Source organism: Sus scrofa, chromosome 5, assembly GCF_000003025.6.
Source record: "Sus scrofa isolate TJ Tabasco breed Duroc chromosome 5, Sscrofa11.1, whole genome shotgun sequence".
Taxonomy (NCBI): Eukaryota; Metazoa; Chordata; class Mammalia; order Artiodactyla; family Suidae; genus Sus; species Sus scrofa.
Window position 1 is genome coordinate 72461033 of NC_010447.5, and position 23586 is coordinate 72484618.

At 37.0% G+C, this 23586-nt stretch overlaps 1 protein-coding gene across 4 annotated transcripts in view; it reads left to right on the forward strand.

The window, feature by feature from the left end:
• The window catches only part of CNTN1 (contactin 1), a 326959-nt gene that overhangs the window by 292537 nt on the left and 10836 nt on the right, over positions 1-23586 (forward strand). For all 4 annotated transcript variants that reach the window (XM_013997945.2, XM_003355617.5, XM_021092536.1 and 1 more), the window contains 3 exons: positions 2745-2931; positions 5379-5491; positions 6271-6427. In XM_013997945.2, coding sequence (XP_013853399.1) covers positions 2745-2931; positions 5379-5491; positions 6271-6427 — 457 coding nt within the window. The remainder of the gene's footprint in view (positions 1-2744; positions 2932-5378; positions 5492-6270; positions 6428-23586) is intronic.

Below are 23586 nucleotides of genomic sequence, written 5' to 3' on the forward strand. Positions count from 1 at the left end.
TTTAGGATCATGTAAATAGCTAAATTTATATAATGTCACAGCATTAAATAGCAATAAATACACTGCATGTTGTTCTAGCATGTGAAAATAAATTTATAGTCTACTTTCCATAAAGAAGGACCTGCTTCATTTATTTATTTATTTTTCTGCTAGTTCATCCAGGCTCTTTTGGTCTCCCTAGTGATTAGTCAAAGGCGGTGCACTTGTTCTGCTCCACGACTATAAGTTGAACCCTTCACTCCAAGCAGTTTTCTCACAGATTAATGTTGGTTCTTCACCACAATAGGCAGCTCACTGTGGAGATCCAAAGGTAGTAGCCCAAATCATCTATTTGGAAGTTATCTCTATGTGCATGGCCAGTGGCTGATTCAGATGAAAAAAATGATGCCATATTTTACATACATCCTCCTACTATGTATTTTAGGATTTTTTGAAAACATTAAAGAGAGATGGATTATTCAATCAAAATAATTTTTATAGATGCTTTAATTAGTAAAGGTTAAATATAGTGTGAAAATGTCTTACAAATCTCATATTTTAAAATGAGAAAATCAGAGATTACATGGTACACTCAATAACTTTTTTTTTTTTGCTCCCTAGTTACTAAAGCATAACTAAGGAACCACTTAAATTTATTGTGAATTTCAGTGGAGACTAAATAACACAGATTCCTGCCAAAAACCAAATGAATAAAGTAATTGGTCATTTAGGCTATAGGTACAAAGAGTAAATTAAAGAAAATTTTATTCTTTTTTTGGTGTGTTGCCAAAATATGTCATGGAATTTTGGGTGAAATGTCCAAAATTTTTGTTGCTTTAATACCTCACTTTTGAACATGGTGTCTTTTAGAAGTAGTCTGTATTAATCTAGTTAAAAAACTTTTTGTCTTTAAACTGAATGGAAAAGTTGTTATGATGGTATTAAGATTTTAAAATATGGTATATACCTCAGTCAGCAAGTATCCATATAAAAAATGCCTGGGAGTTCCCGTCGTGGTGCAGTGGTTAACGAATCCGACTAGGAACCATGAGGTTTCAGGTTCGATCCTGGCCTTGCTCAGTGGGTTAAGGATCCGGCGTTGCCGTGAGCTGTGGTGTAGGTTGCAGACATGGCTTGGATCCCGTGTTGCTGTGGCTCTGGTGTAGGCTGGTGGCTACAGCTCTGATTCGACCCCTAGCCTGGGAACCTCCATATGCTGCGGAAGCAGCCCAAGAAATAGCAAAAAGACAAAAAAAAAAAAAAAAAAAAGCCTGAACCTCTGGAACTTCAATTTTGGTTGCCATAAAACAGGGTAACATTCTAGGTTTGTTGAGAAGAAAATGCATCTGGTGGATTCTGTTTTAACACCTGGCATTTAATTAGAATATAAATGTTCATAAACTCTTCAGTCAAGCAATGGACAAGGCCTTGCATGTTACACAGTTCAAGTGCCCAATAAAATGTAGGTCATCTTTCTCATTTTCAGATGACGTAGTCACTACCTGAACGCTTCCAGCACTAAGAAACTCATGCCTTTACAATGTGGCTCCCATCCTTATCAAGGTTCTTCTCTGCCAACTGAAATCTGCCTTTGGAGCCACCTGGTGTAATTCTACTTCCTTAGTTCCAAAACCATCCTTTGGTCAGAAGGGAGAAATACCAAAGAGATTCTATCAAAACTATTAGAAATTAATATCATTGGCATCAGAAAAAATGAGCACTAGTAAATAAATTTAGAATATTTCAGAGGAAATCAATAAGCAATTAATAACTAGCCTTTTTTCTGAAATGTACTCATTCTACATTTAAACCTCACTAAGGAAATTTTAGCCATTCAGTTCCCTGTTATAATGGGTTCATATGTGCTTGTGTAAATAAAAACTTCAAGTTTATATAATTATTAGATATTATTATCTAGTGTCTTGGTTATTTATGAAATTAAAATCACATTGTTTTATAGACAGGGCATTTAAAATATAAAATAGCAGTATACTTATAAGCCATCCTTTCCTTTTTATTTATAACTTAGATCTAACTGTAAATTTATAACCAATAAAACAGCTTATTTGAGGAATGAAAATTACAATTTGTAGCTTTTACTTAAACTTTTAGAGACAAGGAAGGCTGTCACTGACATGTTGGTTGGTAATAGTAATTTCCAGTCACAACGTGGGTGAAAGTTTTTAAATTTATTTTGAATATAAATAATTTCTACAATTAATGAAGTTATTCAGTATAATATTTCTTTGATATTTGGCCTCTATATAGGTTCAAAGGAAATAATTTTATATACAGACTTCTTAAGATGTCAGAAAGTAATTGTGCTAACATGTTTTAGACCACATGACTATTTTTGTTTATCAGTGGCCATTAACAAATTTGAAATCATGTAGGCAGAAATAAAGCAGGAAGTAAATGATAAAAGTTATTGTGGCAAATGCTTCCAAAAAAAGACCAGTTTTATATTTTGAGAGTAAATTTTATGCAAAGTTTTTTTTGTTTGTTTGCTTTTTCTCTTTTTTTCATCTATGTATGACTACTTCAGGCAGTGAGGTGAGTCTTTAATTTGCCTTTGACATCTTTTATCAGATCTGCATTGTGTGCCTTGCCATATTCTAAGACTGACCGAAGTGTAACGTTAATTAACATTTGAGAATATGAGGCTCAGCCAATAGTAATGGTGTCCCAGCCAGTTGAAAACAATTTCTTTTATAACTGAAGTGTCTGAATCATGAAAAAACATTACTCAACTTGAATATTTGCAGATTCGATACTGGGCTGCCCATGACAAAGAAGCGGCTGCACACAGAGTTCAAGTCACTAGCCAAGAATACTCAGCCAGGCTGGAGAACCTTCTCCCTGACACCCAGTACTTTGTGGAAGTGAGGGCCTGCAATAGTGCAGGGTGTGGACCTCCCAGTGATATGATTGAAACCTTCACCAAGAAAGCACGTGAGTTTCAACATTTGCATTTTGGACTGGTCAAAAACTCCTAATTGAGTCAAACACTATGCAAGTATATTTGAGAGAAATTAACTACCTTACAGCCTGAGCACAATTGGTTTTCAATTTTAACCTCTAAAATCACACAAGCTTTATAGAAACATAAAGCAAAAAACAAAAACATGGTTACTTATTGTAGATGATGAAAAAATGTGAATAAGTCTGCACATTTAATGTTCCATTACAGAAACGAAATTACAAAATAATCACCCAAATTTTGCTTCGTTAGATAATTGATTTGTTATTATTTTAAACTTGGGTTTGCATGAGAAAAATGAAAATGCTCTAATTGTTCTGTGCTTTGATTTATAAACTTTCATCATTGCACAATGCACTTGCATGTTAAATGTAGCATTATGTTCACTCTAATCACGGCATGTTCTTATTGCTAATATAACAAGGTTACCTGCCCTGCTCACATTTTCTGGTCAAATTCACATCTCCCTGGCTTCACTTTGATAGCTCCTTCTTGAACCCAAATTGAATAGAAAGAAGAGGGGAAGCTTCACAAGAATTTGCAGACATGATTACCATTAAAGTTTGAAATTTTATGAAATTTACTTGGGGAAAAAGAAAGTCCCAATGAGATAATAGAATATGGTGGTAAGATACAGACTTTGGTGTCAGACAAACATTTCAGATCTGTCTCTGTCACTTACTCAGGCATTAATAAAGAATGAAATTTTGCCTTTTGCAACAACATGGATGGACTTGGAAGGTATTATGCTTAGTGAAATAAGTCAGACAGAGAAAGCCAAAAACTGTATGATATCATATAACATGTGGAACAACTTATAAAACAAAAAAAAAAATGGGTTTAGCAGTACATAAGCAGACTCACAGATACAGAGATATAGAAGACAAACAATGGTTGCCAGTGTGGAAAGGCTAGGAGGATGAAGCAAGATAAGGGTACACGATTAAGAGGTACAAACGGCTATATATAAAATAAATAAGCTGTAAGGATATATTGTATAGCATATGGAACATAGCCAATAGTTTACAACTTTTAAAGCAGTATAATCAATATTGAATTACTGTGTTGTACATCTGAAACCAAAATAATATTGTAAATCAACTATACTTCAATTAAACATAAATAATAAATAAAATATAACAAATAGATAACAATGAAAATAACTTGGGTGGGAACCAAATCCTAATCAGATGGTTGGGAATGTCCTCATGGAAAAAAATGCCATTTGACCTAGGATATAAGTAAGAAGGAGAACTTTGCAGAGAAGATTGTATCAGGCAGAGAAAATAACTAGTACAAAGCCTTCAGGTGGGAGGAGTTTGATATGTTTCAAGTGTAGAAAGGACAATGGTTCCAGAGCACAAGCTCTGAATTGAGGAGGAAGAAGTGTGCTGGAGTCCTACTAAGAGAGGTCTAATACATCATGGTAAGGATAAGTTATTGGAAGATTTTAAGGTAGAGAGTGACATCTAATTTGCAGCATAGCCAACTAGGATTTTTCGTTCTTTGAGGAAGAAATGATGGTGGTCAGCACTAAGTGATAACAGAACTAGAAAGAAGTAGAAGATTTTCTGGGAGCCGAAATTGACAATTCGCTGCTAATTTGAATGTTGGCAATGAAGGAAATGGAAGGCAGTAGACTTTGGCTTGAGACATTGGGGATCTGGGTGTGTCATATACAGAAAGGCAGATTTGGGGATACATAGTAAATGTTCTGTCTAGATTATATTGCATTTGAGAAACCTTTTAGACCTTCAGGGAGAGATAGGAAGTTGGTCATGGACGTTTAGCGGTCAAGAGAGAGACGACCTTGAGATAGAATTGTGCGTATGTAAAGCCATGGGCTCAGATATAAGGTTAGGGAAGATTCATAGATACAGGAGAGAAAGTGCTCAGGATCACGTCCTAAGTCATTCCAACATTTGAAAACTGGGCAGTGGACATGGAGTTAGCAAAAGATGGGTAATGAGGAGGAGCAATCTGAGAGATCAGAGGAAAGGTTATAAGACATTATTAATTTAAGAAAAGATAGTCAAGAAAGAATTAGAAGGTCACTTCTGTGAGATGCTCCAGAGATGTTAAGTTTGAAAAGAATAAAAAAATGACAGTAGATTTGGCCGGGTGGAGATTATTGATGACCTTGGGAACAGCAATTTCAAAATACCGGTGGAGATAGACATCCAAATGAAGGTTGATGAGAAAAGAATAAGAGAATTATATTATTCTCCCAGGGCCATGAAGGGCATTAAATGAACCTACAAATGTAAAGTGCATACCATAGTGACTGGCATATAGTATACACATCAAAATTAGCTGTTGTTGTCACTTCATTATTGTATTATAATTTCCGATATGATGCAGCTTGCAGAGCTGAAGTTGGGATATGGTGACCAACAGCTGCATATTATTACTTTCACAGCTCCAAGCCAGCCTCCAAGGATCATCAGTTCGGTAAGGTCTGGTTCACGCTACATAATCACCTGGGATCATGTGGTTGCACTATCAAATGAATCTACAGTGACAGGATATAAGGTATATATTAAATGACTAGATTATTTCCCATAAAAGCTACATTCTTACGAAGAGTGATTGATGTTTGGTTTTTCTGTTGTTTTGACAAAACCCATCCAACTTTTTTGTTCTAGCAGTATAGCAGAATCAGAAACTCACCATAGTTTTTAAATAAAAAAAGATCTTCAGTGAATTCCAGAAAAATACTATGTCAAATGAGCAAGATAGAATAACTGCTTTAAAAAATAGAGTTGTTAGAATAATTAGTGCTTAAAGAACAAAGAAAGAACCTGTTTTTGTTTGGCAATGATTAACATAGTGTTGCCAAGCACACAGTGAATTATTTGACATATTGAGATACCTTCGTAAATGAACAAACATGGAAAAAAGATTATTTCTATATATTCTCTACATCACACACCATCACAGTTTTCACTGGATACCAAATTTTAGGACTAATGTGAAAAAAATTTAAATTGTGAGGCAATATTTTAGATGACTTCAATATACTGAAAGAGCCTTAATTTTGTACCTTTTTCATAAAAAGATACATCCCATCTCTCTGTTTTAGGTCCTTTCAAAAAGCAAAATTTAGATGCTTGAGATGTATCCTCTTAGATCACCTTAAAATAGGTGAAATCAGTTTCTGTGAATTAAAAATAACATGGATTTTCTAGCTAGTGTTGTATATAGCACTGTAAGATGTTTTATTAATAAAAGTACATGCGTTTTTATTCTGGTTAGAGCACTGGCTCATTATTACAAATTTATTAAATATATGTATTTTGAAACTTTTTAAGGTACTCTATAGGCCTGATGGCCAGCACGATGGCAAGCTGTATTCAACTCATAAACACTCCATAGAAGTCCCAATCCCCAGGGATGGGGAATATGTTGTAGAGGTCCGTGCACACAGCGATGGAGGAGATGGAGTGGTGTCTCAAGTCAAAATTTCAGGTAAGCCAATCATTTAAGACACATTTTAATTAAGTACTGGACAATTTTGAGGCCATATGGATTCCCAAGCGGTAAATGTGGGATTGATATTCACACCATAGCAATATCATTTGGAAGTAGATTGGAAGTGGTAAGGATGACCTGAAATTTGCTATTTCTCCCCTTATAAGACACAAAAGGACACTGGCAACATGTTGGCTACTTGTTGATTATTATCTGGACGTCACACAATTAAAACACCTTAAAATGGTACATAATACCAGATCATTAGATAATAATATCCAAATTTCAAAAGGAAATTAATTGGACTACTATTAATATTCTTCGAACCCCCCTTTCCTTAACTTACACATGTTAAAATCATAGTAAGATAGAAAGGCAGCAGATGATAGCTCCTTCCTTTACCAGTATACCTGTCTCTGTATCACTATTACTTTTCTGCAAACTCTAATTATTTCTCATAGCATTGGTATATTGAAATAAGTATTTAAGACAGTGATTTCTTCCTTATTTTGCATTTGTAGAACTCTAATATTTGTTGAAATTTTGATACTTTTTTCTCACTCTGTGTGCATGGTATAGTTTGTTCCCTCTTGGATGATTATATCAAGGCAAGCAAAGACCACTAATATTTTATCACAAACATCTTATGTCTAATATGTTCTGTACTGTCTTTTAAGAATCTTTTTTGGTTGTTTTTATACATCTTTGTGAGCCAAGTTAGGAATAAGGTGATGATAGTTACAATATTTTACATATAAATTTTAATAAATTAATTTGGCCTGTGACATATTTACTTACAAGTTTTAGAATATAGATTAACAAGGATCTTTGATCATAGATAAATGTCCACAGAGAAGTGTATATTTCATCTTTTATGTGTGAATGTGCAAATTTTGTGCTTTTGTTTTTCTTTTAATTTTAAATACACTATAGCTGGGAGTTCCTGTCGTGGCGCAGTGGTTAACGAATCCGACTAGGAACCATGAGGTTGCAGGTTTGATCCCTGCCCTTGCTCAGTGGGTTAAGGATCCAGCGTTGCCGGGAGCTGTGGTGTGGGTCACAGACGCAGCTCGGATCCCGCGTTGCTGTAGCTGTGGTGTAGGCCGGCAGCTACCGCTCCGATGCAACCCTTAGCCTGGGAACATCCATATGCCGAGGGAGCGGCCCTAGAAAAGGCAGAAAAAATAAAAAATAAAAAAATAAAATAAATAATAAATAAATAAATACACTATAGCTATCTGAATCATATCAAGATTTTCAAGGTCTTTTTAGGACCTGGATTTCTTCCTATAGGTAAAAAGTAGTCATTTGAAATCTTAAAGGTGGGAATAATATGACCAGTTATTTCCATTTGAAAAATCACTGTGATGATTGTGGAAAATATATATAGTTGAGGAATAAGTTGTGAGGAGATGAATTACAAGGTTATTATCATAGAATGATTGAGATGACGGTCTGTACTGGAAAGTGGGTAGCGGTCAAGTCTAGGGTAGGTTCTAAAGGAGCAAGGCATCGTTTTCATTTGATTGAAAGTTACTATATATTCATTTTGTTGACTTTATGTCTTCTAATAAATCTGTAATTTATCTTGATGTTACCATAGATGATGTAATCTAAACATTTAAGATACTATTTTTGGTAACTCCAAGCTATTAAGTTAAAGTATATAACCAAAGCCACTGACTTCAACACTGATGAAAAACACATTTTGTTCTTTCACTCTGTCCTCTTCTTCCCAGTAGCAGGAGATAAAGGGCTTGGAAACTATTCCCTAGGTGGAACCTGTAGATGTTTAACTCCATTACTCGCATGCTCCCTTCCTCATTGCCTCTGTAAGTGGTACAGTATAAAAGGATCAAGAGGACGGTTGGAATGTTTAGATTGAATTCATACTTTATGAAATGAAACTACTCTATTAACAAAATAAAATTATTTGAAAATATCTCCTCAATAAGCATTTTCAAAAACCAAAACTATTTTGAGCACTAATGTTGTACACTATCCTATATATGGAAGGACAGAGGGATATACTTTAGATTTACTTTATCCTGCCTTCTTTAATGACAGGATGCTATATAGTTAAGTGACCTCCAAATCTGGAACTTTATAAATGTCCCATATATTTTGGAAAAACAGATTTCCATAAAAAAATTAACTAACCTACATTTATGAAATGGTATATTAAATGACAATAATGTTACAGTTTTATACCATTCTTATAGGCCCATCATTATAACTTTAAAATTTTATATTTGTGATTGTGACATAATCAAATATTATTGTTCAGGAAATGCAATGACTAACCATTTTGAAATTTTTGTTTTGAAATAACCAAATATTTTTCCTATGCTACATATTTGGTGGGATTCGAGAGTTCAAGAGAATGAATTCAGCCTATTTCTAGGCTGACAAATAGCTTATATTTAAAATTACCTCTAAAATATATATTCCTTTTTGGAGTTCCTGTCGTGGCGCAGTGGAAACAAATCCGACTAGGAACCATGAGGTTGCAGGTTCGATCCCTGGCCTTGCTCAGTGGGTTAAGGATCTGGCGTTACCGTGAGCTGTGGTGTAGGTCGCAGACATGGCTCAGACCCCATGTTGCTGTGGCTCTGGCGAAGACTGGTGGCTACAGCTCCAATTCAACCCTTAGCCTGGGAACCTCTATATGCTGCAGGAGCGGCCCTAGAAAAGGCAAAAAGACAAAAAAATAAAATAAAATATACATTCCTTTTATTACCATTCAGTGATGACTCTCCACTTAAAACTCTTTCCAACTGTACAGCTATACTTGAGACTCCAAGTTTTGTAACAAGCATGAAAATGGAAAAGTTAGTTGAACAAACTAATATGTTTTTCTCTCATCTCCAAATTCGCTGCCCTGATCATTGTTAATGTAGCTTTGTTCATGACCCTGTGTTGTTCTTGCAGTTGACAGACAGGGCTAAAAGCTCCTAGGAAAGGGTGTTCTCAGAGGCTTACTTAGCCTTCAGAAGTTTTGAGCAGTACTTCTCGAAGCAGATTTTATCGCTATCTCAGGCCAGGGATATCTTCTCTGCATGTAAGCAAATTCAGGTTCTGCTTAATCTTCCCCAAGGTTTTGTTTTGTTTGGTTTTTTAATTTTTTAAATTTAATTTTAATTTTTTCATGGATAATAGTTGGATTTTTTAAGTTCACACAATAGGCCCAACATATTTTGCTCCATCATAATTGGATGGGAAAATTCCTCAGTGGAATATATTATAAGAATAGAAAGGAAAATTAAAAGTAATCCTCCAAGGGAGTTACTGTCGTGGAGCAGTGGAAACGAATCCGACTAGGAACCATGAGGTTGCAGGTTTGATCCCTGGCCTCGATCAGTGGGTTAAGGATCCGGCGTTGCCATGAGCTGTGGTGTAGGTCACAGACACGGCTCAGATCCCACGTTGCTGTAGCCCTGGTGTAGGCCGGTGGCTACAGCTCCGATTAGACCCCTAGCCTGGGAACCTCCATATGCCACCGGTGTGGCCCTAAAAAGGACAAAAGACAAAAAATAAAAAAATAAATAAAATATAAAAGTAATCCTCCAAGATTTACCTACAGCTAAAATACTTTTGGTTTATGAGATTGGGTCTTAGTCTCTGAAGCTGTACTGTAGTGTTAGAATGTGCAAATAGTTTTATCCTCTGATAAATAAAACTTACTCTTAAAACATCCCTTAACTACATGATATTTAGGCTGAAGCCTGAAGGAAAGAAGCTAGCCAGACCACACAATTGGAGCTGAGAGTCTCAGGCACAGGAAATGGCAGGAAAGAGCTGGACATGTTCCAGAGGCTGGAAGGAGGCTGGTGTGACCAGGGTGTAGAGGTGTGGGATGAGTGGGAGAGATGAGAGAGACAAATCCACGAATGGCCTTGATTCCATCTCAGACTCACACCCTTTTCCTCTCATTCTGTCTCCCTCATCACATCCTTATAGGTATTTGTCAGAAGTTTGCACTTTATTCAGTGTTCAGTGAGAAAACACTGACATGCCTTTAAGAGATGAATGGTACAGTCTGATTCAACATCTTTTTGCCATAGTGCAGAAAACAGACTGGAGTGGAACAAAAGTGGAATTGGTGGGGCTGGTAAGAAAAGATCAAGTCTGAAACCCGATCAGAACAAGCAGATTCTCCTTTAGAAAGAGTCAACATAAGATAATTTAATTTTTTATTGCTCTGAGATGCAAAGCAAATTACACGACCTTTTCCAGATATATGGAGACATTGTATACACACTGGATTTGAAGACCCTAATGACCTCATTTTAACTTAATTACTTCCTTAAAGATGCTCTCTCCAAGTACAGTCACATTCTGAGGGACGAGGGATTAGGGCTGTATGTATGAATTTTAAGGGGTAAAATTCAACCCATAACAAGGATTAAAATCCTTCTTAATTTCAAGAGAAAACTTCCATAAAATAGTGTGTGTGGAAAGTCTTATTTCTCTAAACAAACTACATGGAACTCACATTCTAAAGGGAGGAGGCAAAATCAATCTATTGATGTATAACATTTAGTCCGATAGTGATAATGTCTGAAAATAGTATCTGAAGAAGCAATGCAGAGGAAGGTTATTCGGTAAGGCATGATGGAAGAAGGCTAGGGCCTATGTTTTCAATAAGAAAGGCAGGGAAAGCCTGCTCTGATGCAGTCACAATGGAAAGGAGAATCAAATAAAGTGAAGGAATGGTCCATGCAATTATCTGGAAAGAAAAGTATTTCCATGAGAACAACAAAAAGCCCCCAGCTAGGAGTATGTCTAGAGTATGTCTAAGTGTTGAAGGGGCAGCAAGGAGACCAGTAGTATGACTGGGGCCGAGCAAACCATGGGGACAGTGAACTCAGTGGGTCTGGAGAGGTAGATGGGACCTGAGTCATAACAAGGGTTACAGGTCTTGGTTAAGGATTTTGGGTTTTCCTCTAAACGTGATGAGAAACAGTCGAAGCACTTTAGGATGGGGGCTGATGTGATCAGATTTATATTTTACAAGTTTGATTTTAGCTGTCCTTTGGAAGGAAGTATGAATCTTGTGAAATGTGGGGAACATCTCTGTGAATCTCTGGAAATAGAGAGGGCAGTTAGTGCAAGCAAGACACGAAGTGAGCATTGACGAGTGTGGTCACAGTAGACGTGGACAATAGTTACGGCAAAGTTTTATTTGGAAGAAGGCCCAACGATATTTTCTGATATTAAGGGGTGTGAAAGAAATGTCTAATTTCTGATTCCTTAAGAAATTAGATTAACCAATGAAATTATCTATTGAAATGGCTGATAGAATATCTACTTTAACAGAATCATCTACTGAAAATAGATAATTGGAGGAAATAAGCAGGAGCTCAAGTTTTGACATTCTAACTCATGCTATAGTTACTAGGCATCCAGGTGTGTGTGTGTGTGTGTGTGTGTGTGTGGGTGGGTGGGTGGGTGGGTGGGTGTGTGTGTTTTTTGTCTTTTTTGTTGTTGTTGTTGCTATTTCTTGGGCCGCTCCCGCGGCATATGGAGGTTCCCAGGCTAGGGGTCGAATTGGAGCTGTAGCCACCGGCCTACACCAGAGCCACAGCAACGCGGGATCCAAGCCGCGTCTGCAACCTACACCACAGCTCACGGCAACGCCGGATCGTTGACCCACTGAGCAAGGGCAGGGACCAAACCCGCAACCTCATGGTTCCTAGTCGGATTCGTTTACCACTGCGCCACTACGGGAACTCCGTGTGTGTGTTTTAAAAATCATCTAGCAAAACTGAAAAACCAGTGGAGGTCAGATAATAAATTTTTCAGAGAGCCAATGGGCATCATTATATAAATATCTACAACTTATACCAGCCTTATACAGAAATACAGAGAGTAGATGGTTGTTGGTGCTGCCCAAAGCTGGCACCTGGCATGGTTAATATAATAGGAGATCAAGGGAAACAGGGATTCATTACTTCTGGTTAAAGAATAATTTAAATAGCTGAGCAGAGAGTTTGTATTTATTAGAATATTTTCAACTGTCAGGAACAAGAAACTTAAAATTGCTTGGGAGATAGGAAGCCCTTATACCTACCAATGAAACCAATGTCTCAAACATTTGATCAAGGACCAGTTTTCCCCAACTTTATCTACTTTACCAACTTTATCTAAGCTGGTCTTAGGATCAGCTTCATTCTAAGACTCATTTAAGGCTCTCTGTTGCACTGCTAGGAATTATAGCATACAGACTTGATGATGTCCAAGAAAAAGAGGGGTCTGTCTCTTTTGAAGTTCTATTTTTAAAATAGGACATTTCCCAGAAACCCCTCAGAAAATCTTCCCCATATTGTCTAGAACTGGATCCCAAGTCTACCCCTCAACTAACAAAACAGCATGACCTAAACTCATTTTAAACTAAAAAAAAAAAAAAAAAAAAAGATTGCTTAAAATGATAAAATTGGGGTTTCCGTCGTGGGGCAGTGGAAATGAATCCGACTCAGAACCATGAGGTTGCAGGTTCGATCCCTGGCCTTACTCAGTGTGTTAAGGATCCGGCGTTGCCATGAGCTGTGGTGTAGGTCACAGACGCGGCTCAGATCCCGTGTTGCTGTGGCTCTGGCATAGACCAGCATCTACAGCTCTGATTTGACCCCTAGCCTGGGAACCTCCATATGCCACGGGAGCAGCCCTAGAAATGGCAAAAAAAAAAAAAAAAAGTGTATATATATATATATATAATTTACCATGAATCTGGGATGGAAAAATCTTCCTTGAGGAGTGAACATCTAAACAAAAAACGGAGAATGTGTTAACAAGGAAGCAGAGGGGAAAGATTTCTGCCTAAATAACATGGTAAATAAATACAGATACAGGAAAAGCAAGAAGAAGAAACTAAGTCAAGGAGCAGCCTCATAAAAAGGCAGAAGAGGATAGAAACTTAAAGGATTGAAGTTAGCTTCAAAAGGAGAATATTTAGGCAGGATTATTTTTTACTGAAGTAATAAGGAGTGATCATCAACATGGATCCTGGGACTAAAATAAGGATTTATGATGTCAAACAAGTAACCACGGAGTGTGTCAATAAATTGAGAGAAACCTGATCCAAAGTCGTTTTACGTAAGTTTATCCTTAAAATTATATATTTGGCAGTACCATTGTTAAAGAACATTTAAGTAGGTAAATAGACATGTTTGAGGAACAGTTTAAGTCCTTAGGTCATAAGATGAATTATAGATGCCATTGCTTTGTTTTGCATTTTAGATTAGAGACCCCACAACCTTCAAATCTGTGAGACAATCCCTTCCCCTCAAGAGCTGCATTTGGTGGTGTTTCCTAAATTTAGAAAATTATACTAGGAGGGTGGAATCTGGAAAGAATACTGTTGATGGAACTAAAATTAGAACCTTGCATGAAAAGGGATTTCCATATATAGTAAGTGCTTTCCAAAACAGGGTTTTAAATTAGGGAACTTAACATTTTGAAGTATACAATGGCACTGAAAAAAATTTCGGAAAAGGAACCAATGGTTCATTCAAAATAGGCTTTCTTTTTCTGAACTTTTGCTATCAGCAAAATTCAAATTTTACTAAATAGTAATCTTTATTTTACGTTGTTTTCCTAATACCAAATTTTGTGGACTATAGTTACAAGTTTCAATATATTTTATGGTGGGACATAATATTTTGCATCAATAAATTGGTCATAAGATGGATAATCTTGTGCAATGGCATATCTTAAATGTGTAATTTTAATTATCAGTAAGTTTAATTTTATATTCTGTCAATGTCGATACATTAGCAGCATAAAAAATTCATTAAGATCTGTTCTGTACACTCAGATGTGTTGGAAATACTCTGTGATCCTAAAGAAGGAATACTTAGGATAAATTTACCTCCGCTCAAATCGCAGGATATTATTTTACATTTTCTCCTGAAATAAGAGCAAGAAATAAGTGAATTAAAATAAACATATTATCTTAAATTGATACATAATCAACCATTAAAATATCATTTTGAAATTAATTTTCCTTTGGAAAATTATAGGTTCTCTTGAAATTTGTAACCCTCTCAAGAAAATACAAAGGCAGTTAATTGTCTGTGCTGAGAATGAGTTGAGTTTTAAATTTTCTTTATTGAGGGTTGACACTTACTCGCTGTAAGGTAAATTTGAGAATCAATTAGGAAAGAAAATGAGTTTGTCATTGTTAAAAATAAAACCCTGGAAATTTCTCACAAGTAGAACTGGAAGCCTTTAATGCTCTAATAAGAGGGAATCTAACACTTAAACTGGAAAGTGATATATCAACATATTAAAATGGTTCATTTGATACTACCCTAGGGACCATTTTTAGTGATTTATGAAGGAATGTTTAGGTCTCAGAGTACTCCTCATGGTTGGGTAAAGCTAGAAGCCAGGTTCCTTGGTAGATTAGGCATAATGTAAAAGCAATGCAATGAAGCAAAGACATTCCAGAGGCACTTTCTATAGACATCATCTGCAAAGTGAACCAAAGAGAAAATAAATCATTTAGAACAATTTCCCACAATATGAATTTCTCCATCCAGTAGTCTTTCTTCTACAACCTTACTCCAGGCAGACCCTGAATAATTGACTGTCATCTCCAGAGCCAATCGCCAGCCCTGGTCACATGCCCACGAGAAGCAGGAAGAGGGAAGGGTGTTTGTGGCAGGTTACAGAGAACTCAGGGATTCAACAATACTGTAGATTACAAAGGAGCAGCTCAATAAGACACTTAGCCCATAGGCATTGCCCTGAAGTCCAGATATACCTGGAAGTTCTGAATTTTCCAAGTATCAACATCTGTGTAGATGATCTTTGCAATGTCCTGGCCCCTTACTTCTCCTTTCTGAAGATCTTGCTCTCTGTCTGCTGTAGTCACCAACCCATTATCATAATCTAGACAGGGCTTTGCAGACTCACAGACTTGGGTGTGAATTAGAACTTGAGTGGTCCCTGAAACTTGAATGATGATATATTACATTGTAATTTTTACTTATTTCTAACTAAAATTTACTATTCCTTCAAATATGAATTTCAGTAGCAAATCACTGTCACCAATAACAATCCCAGATATTTTCATATAATATTTCACCTGCTGCAATATGACTTTTTCAAAAAACATACTTGTTAGACTTTATCCTAGTTCTTATTATGTAATATGCTAATAAGCACATTATTTTGTGTGTTAATAAACATATTTGCTTTCTTGATATTTAAATATTATATTTTAATTATAAGTATTATAATTTGTTTTCCTTTAACTCTATATATTGTATGAGAAAGCATTATTCTCAAGTATTCTCAAGGATTCACAGAATTGCCAACCGCTTTCACATAAAGAAGCTAAAAATCCTTGTAAATCTTGATATTACCAACAGCTACAAAATAATTAAAAATTTAATTTTAGGCTTTTATTCTCTGACCACTAACGGTTATCTTTCCAGTTTATTCCTTTAAATCGCCTTCCAAATCCAACAATTTTTTCACCCTCCCCCACCCAGCCTACCATTGATCCTGTCATTTATCTTTTCCTTATTTCCTCTCATGTCCTCAGCTTTGTCTGTAGAGAGCTCAGATCCCACAGAGGAGTTAAAACCACTGCCTTATCTCTACCTTGCCTCATTCTCTCTTGACACTCCTCACATCTTCAAATCCAAATTTTGATTAAATACAACTTTCTGAATATTTTATGTCTGCATACAAGCAGAACTCCATGTGCTCCCACCAAGATCTGCCCCTTTAATCCCCAGCAGTCACCACCTCCTGAGCATTATCTGCCTGGAGACCCTCAGGTCTCATGGATTTATACCACTCTATGTGCCCCATTTTCTGGCTCCATTTCTGTCTGTACTTAACTCTTAAAATCTTACCACTTTGCCCTTTAGAATCCATCGTCAGCCATCAGTAAAGTCTCCTATAACATCCATGTCTTCTCTGAATATTTCCTTCACCTTAATCTATCTGAAACCTTGCTTTGCCCAAGGAGGCATTGCTCCTCCTGCCACCTATTAATGTGCCTTTGACATGGGGCCTGGTGGCAGAGAAGGTGTCCTCCTTACTTCTTGTTTCCATAGTGTTTGTCTTCTTTCTTGCTCCCAGTTCCCTGCTTGGAATCTCATATTATCTGCTTTTCTCATTCATTTCCCCTTCTGGACATTTCCCCCCCCCCTTTTTTTTTTTTTTTGTCTTTTGTCTTCTTAGGGCCGCACCCGCAGCATAGGGAGGTTCCCAGGCTAGGGGTCAAATCGGAGTTGCAGCTGCTGATCTAGCCACAGCCACAGAAACACAGGATCCGAGTCATGTCTGTGACCTATACCACAGCTCACAGCAACACAGGATCCTTAACCCACTGAGTGAGGTCAGGGATCAAACCTGCATCCTTAGAGCTACTAGTCAGATTCATTTCCACTGAGCCACGAGGGGAACTCCCTCAAAGCACTTTTAAAATGAGATAGCAGAGTTCTTGTCACGGCTCAGCAGTAACGAACCCTGCTAGAATCCATGAGGATGTGGGTTCAATCCCTGGCCTCGCTCAGTGGGTCAGGAATCCATGGATCTGGTGTTTCCGTGAGCTGTGTTTTAGGTCGCAGCCGTGACTCCTATCTGGCAATGCTGTGGCTGTGGGGTACACTGGCGGCTATAGCTCTGATTTGACCCCTAGCCTGGGAACTTCCACATGCCAAGGGTCCAGCCCTAAAAAGATAAATAAATAAATAAATAAAATGAATTAATATGTAACTCCTAAGTAAATATTTATATTTTATTCTCCAAAGAATCTGGCAAAGAATTTTGACTCAATATTTATTTTTTTAATTAAACTACCAAAAAAATAGTTATCTAAATTAATAGTGATGTCCTAAAATATTTCAAAGACTTGAATTATAAATCTCTTAAAAACATGTGTTGACCCTCCAGAACCATAAGACACATGTATCAGATTCTGAATATATACTTTATGATTGAAATATAAGCTAAAAAGAACTCTTATAGTATGTAAAGTCATAGAAATGTATTCTAAAATGTGAGAGCCAATAAAATCTAAAGGAATATGTTAAAAATGAAGAAAATTTGACATAATCTAAAAGTGCTTATGTTTTTAGTATAATAATTTTCATGGTTAATGGAGAACTGACATATGTGATTCTAAAATCAAGGAGAAACCTAAAACATAAAGCAAACAAATTTAAAAGAAGAAAGGTTAGAAGCAGAAAAAAAGATGCCATCACATTTGAAACACGTAGCCATCGTAATTCTTATAGTCTTCTAAGTACGTCAAGTGATTTAATAACATTATATATTCTGAAGTTTTTGAGAAAACTATGGTTATTGTAAATGAAAACATGCGGCTCGGATCTCGCATTGCTGTGGCTGTGGTGTAGGCCAGCTGCTGTAGCTCCAATTCGACCCCTGTCCTGGGAACTTCCATATGCCATGGGTGTGGCCCTAAAAAAAAAAAAAAAATGTAGAGAAGCTATCTTTTAAAGGGGGCAGATTGGATTTATTTTTCATTTTTTCACTTGTTTCTGTGTTTAAGTAAGAGATGATGAGGTCCTAGGTCACTATGGCAGGGGCAATAGAGAAGATGGATTCTAGAGTTGTGTTGGAGACTGAATCAATTGTACTTGGTGACCAAGATGGTGTATTGCAAGTGAGAGGAAAAATCTCTTTGAAAATGACCCTATGTTTTCTACTAGGAGTAATTAAGTACATGACAAAACACTAACTGAGCTAAGTAATTCAGAAGTGGGAATATTCTACAAGAATAATGATGGAACAGATGGTATACAGGGGGAGAGAAGTGGTGCTGTGATAAACCCTGAAGAACCTTAACGTAGAAAAACCAGGGTAGGGGAATAAGAGGTAGTACAGTCCAGGTGAACTAAGGGTCAAAAAAAAAAATCATTGGTCTCAAACTTCTTTCTAGATTTTAATATTTCTCTCCATATCTTGAAAATTAATGATGTTATCTTAAACATATTAGTATATCATCATCAATCAACATCTAAAAATCCCTCTGTATATACTATCAAGAGACATACAGACATAAAGCACAAATCTTGCCAAGAAAAAGTCAATAATTACTCCCCAAATTTTATAATGAAATGACTGGCACAAGACTGGTATTACTGGTAGAAATACAGATGTTGAAAAATAATTTCAATTTCCCTTCAGCATGTAGGAATTTGACTTCTTCAATATAAACAAAATGTTTTTTTAAAGCATTGCCCAGAATTCCTGTTGGTTAGCAAGAAGTAACTACTCTTGATTTTTAAAATAAACTCTTTACAGAAGTGATGAAAGTCAACCTTCTTTTCTTCCACTTTTTTGAGCCTAAAAAAAATTTAGAAAGAACTTAAAATTTCAGGGTTTAGCACCATGAAAACCTGACTAAGAAGGGGAGTTCTGAGGGTGGGGGTAGGGAAGGAATTCTGAAAAAAAATACATAAACAGAACAAAAATTCCATGTAGATGCCATCCAGAGTGATTGGAATTATTTTATGTCTTCTACCAAACAAACACAAACTCTCAGAAATCTTTAAGAGTAGTCGGTGTTGATTTCAGACAGCAACTTGTTCCACATTTCAAACTGTTGTTAAAACGGCTGAGAATGTGTTTCTATGGTAAAAGTACAAAAAGAAGGTTCGGTTGGTTATGATCCCCTTAATAGTTGTGGAGAGAAAATGAATTCTGACAGTTTTATAAGAACTTCATGTACACGTGGAACAGCAGAGAGGCAGCAGTTAAGCCTTGTTGATAGATGAGTGACACTGAATCCTTCAGTAAGGCCCTGAGGTCTGACACACAAATGAGTTCAGGATCATATGAGGAAGGAAAATCTTAAATAACAAAATATCACCTCAAACAGGTGAGTCACTCACTTGTTATGGCCCTGAAGCAGAGATGAATCGAGAAAGATCAATGGGACTTTTCCCTGGGAAAACTTCCAAGGTATTTATGACTCTGAACCACCACATGAACCCTGCTAGGATCCTTGGCTGTGTGGTCGTGGGGGTGTTTAGATACTGGTAATACGTTCCAACTCTCAACTCATCACATGAAGGAAGGTTGGACCACTGCATTGTCTAACCATATAAAGAAGCATCTTTGGGAGTTCCCGTCGTGGCTCAGTTGTTAATGAATCCGACTAGGAACCATGAGGTTGCCGGTTCAGTCCCTGGCCTCGCTCAGTGGGTTAAGGATCCGCCATTACTGTGAGCTGTGGTGTAAGTCGCAGAAGCAGCTCGGATCCCACATTGCTGTGTCTCTAGGGTAGACGGGTGGCTACAGCTCCAATTAGACCCCTAGCCTGGGAACCTCCATATGCCACAGGTGTGGCTCTAGAAAAGACAAAAAGACAAAAAAAAAAAAAAAGCATCTTTGGGGAGTTCCTGCCATGGCTCAGCAGAAACAAATCCAACTAGTATCTATGAAGCTGCAGGTTTGATCCCTGGCCTTGCTTAGTGGGTAGGGGACATGAGCTGAGGTGTAGGTCACAGATGCAGCTCGGATTCCGAGTTGCTGCAGCTGTGGTGTAGACCGACAGCTGTAGCTTCAATTCAACCCCTAGCCCCGTAGCCTGGGAACTTCCATATGCTGTGGGTGCGGCCCTAAAAACCAAAAAGAAAAAAAAAAAAAAAAAGCATCTTTGGGGTAGAGAAAATAGCACTGGGCTAAGAATCAGGTTTCAGTTCAGATTTTGCCTTGTGCTAGGTGGGCAAATCTGAGCCTTAGGCCTTTTCATCTGTAAGCGAGGACAATGAAACATACCTACTTCAACTGTGTATTATAAGAATTAAGCAAAATCACCTGTTAAAAAAATTCCCTGGACAGAGTAGATACTTACTCAATTTTTAAAACTAAAAATAATCCAATGAACAAATACTCGTTGGTGACTTGTTATGGGCCAGACTGTCCAGAAAACATATGAATAAATGAAGTAATTTTCAGGAAATCTTTTTATTGTTCTTAAAGTATTATTGTCTGTATATTTAAATTTTGGAGTGTTCCTCATTGTTAGGTGAAGATTTGATTTAAAAAGAAAAGCAGAGGTAACATTTAAATTGAAATTAATCCATATCTATACTTTGAAAAGCAGGCATGCAAATTGGAAACCACCCCCAGGTAGGCCACCCACGTGCTGCAAGATGGCTGCTAATTAGGGCTCCATGAAAGAGTCACACCAAACTGTATATAGTTGCTACTTTGGGGCTCACAGTGCCAATTGACAGAGGCTTTTCTGTGTCATTCCCATCCCCTCATCTCTTGAAAAGCATGCTGGTCTAAGCAAACTTAAAGGCAAAATACTTATCCTTTTCAAGATCTGGGAACTGATTTTTCCCAGCAAATATTGGTCCTAGAAATAAGCATGCAAATATGTGTCTGCTAAAAATGTCATATTTAATCCCTATAATTTTAGGGATGCCTATACAAAATAGACCCTCTGTGAATAACAGTGATGACATCCAGGAGCATGACAGACCAAGCCTTTTTAAAAAGTTCCACGGTCTCACCTACAAGCAAACATGGTGCTCCACCATGACCTTGAGCTTGGATATTAAAATCAGCAAAAGAGGCATTCCCATTGTGACTCAGTGGGTTAAGAACCTGGCCTAGTGCCTTGAAGATGCAGGTTTGATCCCTGGCCTCGCTCAGTGGATTAAAGATTCAACATTGCCGCAATCTGTGGTATAGGTCGCAGATACAACGGGGATCTGGCATTGTTGTGGCTGTGGTGTAGGCCAGCAACTGCAGCTCCAATTCAACCCCTTGCCTGGGAACTTCCATATGCCACAGGTGCTGCCCTAAAAAGAAAAGAAAAAACAAAAAATCAGCAAAAGATCATTTATTTAAATGTATGTAAAAGAATAGAAAAAATTCAGTGGGCTTTGAGGGAAGACATACGTGGCTCCTTCCCTTTGTTTGGATTCCTTTTGATTACATATACTTATAAGTTCAAGGAAAACTGACTGTCATGACCAACTAGTTTTACTCTCACTCTTCGTTATCAGCACTGCAAAACATCAGTGGGTCTCCTAAAAATGCGAAGAGGCAAAGCTATAGAGAAAGCAAGTGTGTCTGTTGGGGAGGCAGGGGAGATGCAGGGACCAGTCTGTCTTCACCTCTAAGTAAATGCAATAAGGTATGTGTCTGTACCTCCTTAAGGTGTCCAGGGAGTCTTAGTCATAGATGTGCTCGACTGGGCCCTCGAGACCAGCACTAAAAAGAACCATTAGCCTTGCCATGGAACACACACAAAGTTTTTAACTTCTTCTCTGGCTCCACTAGTGTTCCTCTGTCTCAAAAATGACTGGGGGAAGATAAGATTGGGGCAGTGGAGGGAATAATTTAATACTCGTTTTTATATGAGTATTGTAAAATCTAATGGTCATCTGAAGTCTCCCGGCTTCAAGGTTGATCTAAGTTGAGAAAAACCAGTCCCAGTCAGTTTGTTGCATTCCGCAAAGCCAGGGATACCTATGTAAGAATATTCTGCCCCGCAGCTATTTCCAATGCCCGATGCAAAGATGATCTAAAGAGCTGGCTCTGGTTTTTTGTGAATAAAGAACTTGAATGTTAGTTGATAAAGACTGTGTATAAGTTGAGGAAGAAAATAAACCCATGAAACCCATTGTATGTATGTTGAATACTTTATAGACTAGAACCCAGATATTGAGGTCTGCGTCTATTCTGTCTCATCCTGTACTCAGTGTATTCTTTCTAAATATTTACTAAATAAGAATTTTTAATCTTAAATTTTATATTTTGAATTCACAATTATCAGATAGCTTTTACTATGTATTTATCACTTTTTAAAATTATCACAAATACCCCACTATGGAAGTTTGTACTCCTCATTTTATAAAGGAAAGGACGCTCTGAGAGATTAAGGATTTTGTGGGAAATCACACGTTCAAGTGAGGGCAACAATATTCAAATAGAATTCTTTCTAATGCCGAGTCTCATGCTTTTGGGGAAAAAAATCTCACCTTGCTTTTCTAAAGAAACAGGGCAACCAGTTTTAAAAGTCCTCAGAATTACAGTCTCATCTTTCCCCCAAATTATCTCAAAATTAGGTTATTTAGCATGTGCTTGTTGGCCAGTAGATAAAGTTGCCTTCCTGTCTCCCAGCAAATATTTGGTCATTACTCTATTGGAAAAGCTTATTCGTTTCTCAAAGAGGAAATGCATCCTTGCATTCTAGCCTTTTCTGAGAGGGAAAGGGCTAGAGTCAACGGTAGGGAAAGTAGAGGACTCCTTGGATAAGTTGCCAGCAAATCACACAAACTTGCCAAAAAAAAAAAGCAAAAGCCAAAACTATTTTGCCTGATATATGGGTTTATAATTGCCAAATAAGTAGGAGCAGCAAGATTAGTGGGTTTCATCAGTTTGCAAAAACCCATCATAGCCACTGTCACTTATATGATCAAGATTTTAATATAAATTTAGATACAAATATCAACTTAGATTATCATAAATAAGGGGAACCATAACAAATAGCTTTGCAAATTTTATAGCTTCAGTGCTTGATATTCTTAAACACATTATGGTTTGCTTAGAATCACAGACTCATGGCCAAACTAGGAACCAAAGGACTTATAATATTAAACCCTATCATTTTACAGAAGGAAAATCCACAGTCTTGACAAGTAAAATGGCCAAAGATCACACCAGCCTCAGAGCCATATTCTGAGTCCAAATATTCTCTTCTGCCCAAAGTTATGGAACTAGCTATTGACAGAACTGCAAATAGGTCTTAAGTTGTCTTTGTTTTTCTTCTTCGCATAATTTAGTATTTTGATATCTCAAAAAGACATGGAGATATTATCAAACACAGAATGAACAAGCTGATATATATATAAGCAGTATAATAAAATAGATATCCCAAAAATCACCAAATATATAAAAAGTCTGCTGCACCTCAAAGATAAAATCAATTTTATTTACTGATGTCTCTTTTGTTTTCTTTTCTAGAAACTCCTAAAGCCAAATGTGGTAAATATTCATTACTCCATGTTATCAAAGGCAGGTAGTCACACTTATAACTGATTTAAAGTTGAAAACTGTCTCGGAGTTCCCGTCGTGGCTCAGTGGTTAATGAATCCTACTAAAAACCATGAGGTTGCAGGTTCAATCCTTGGCCTTGCTCAGTGGGTTAA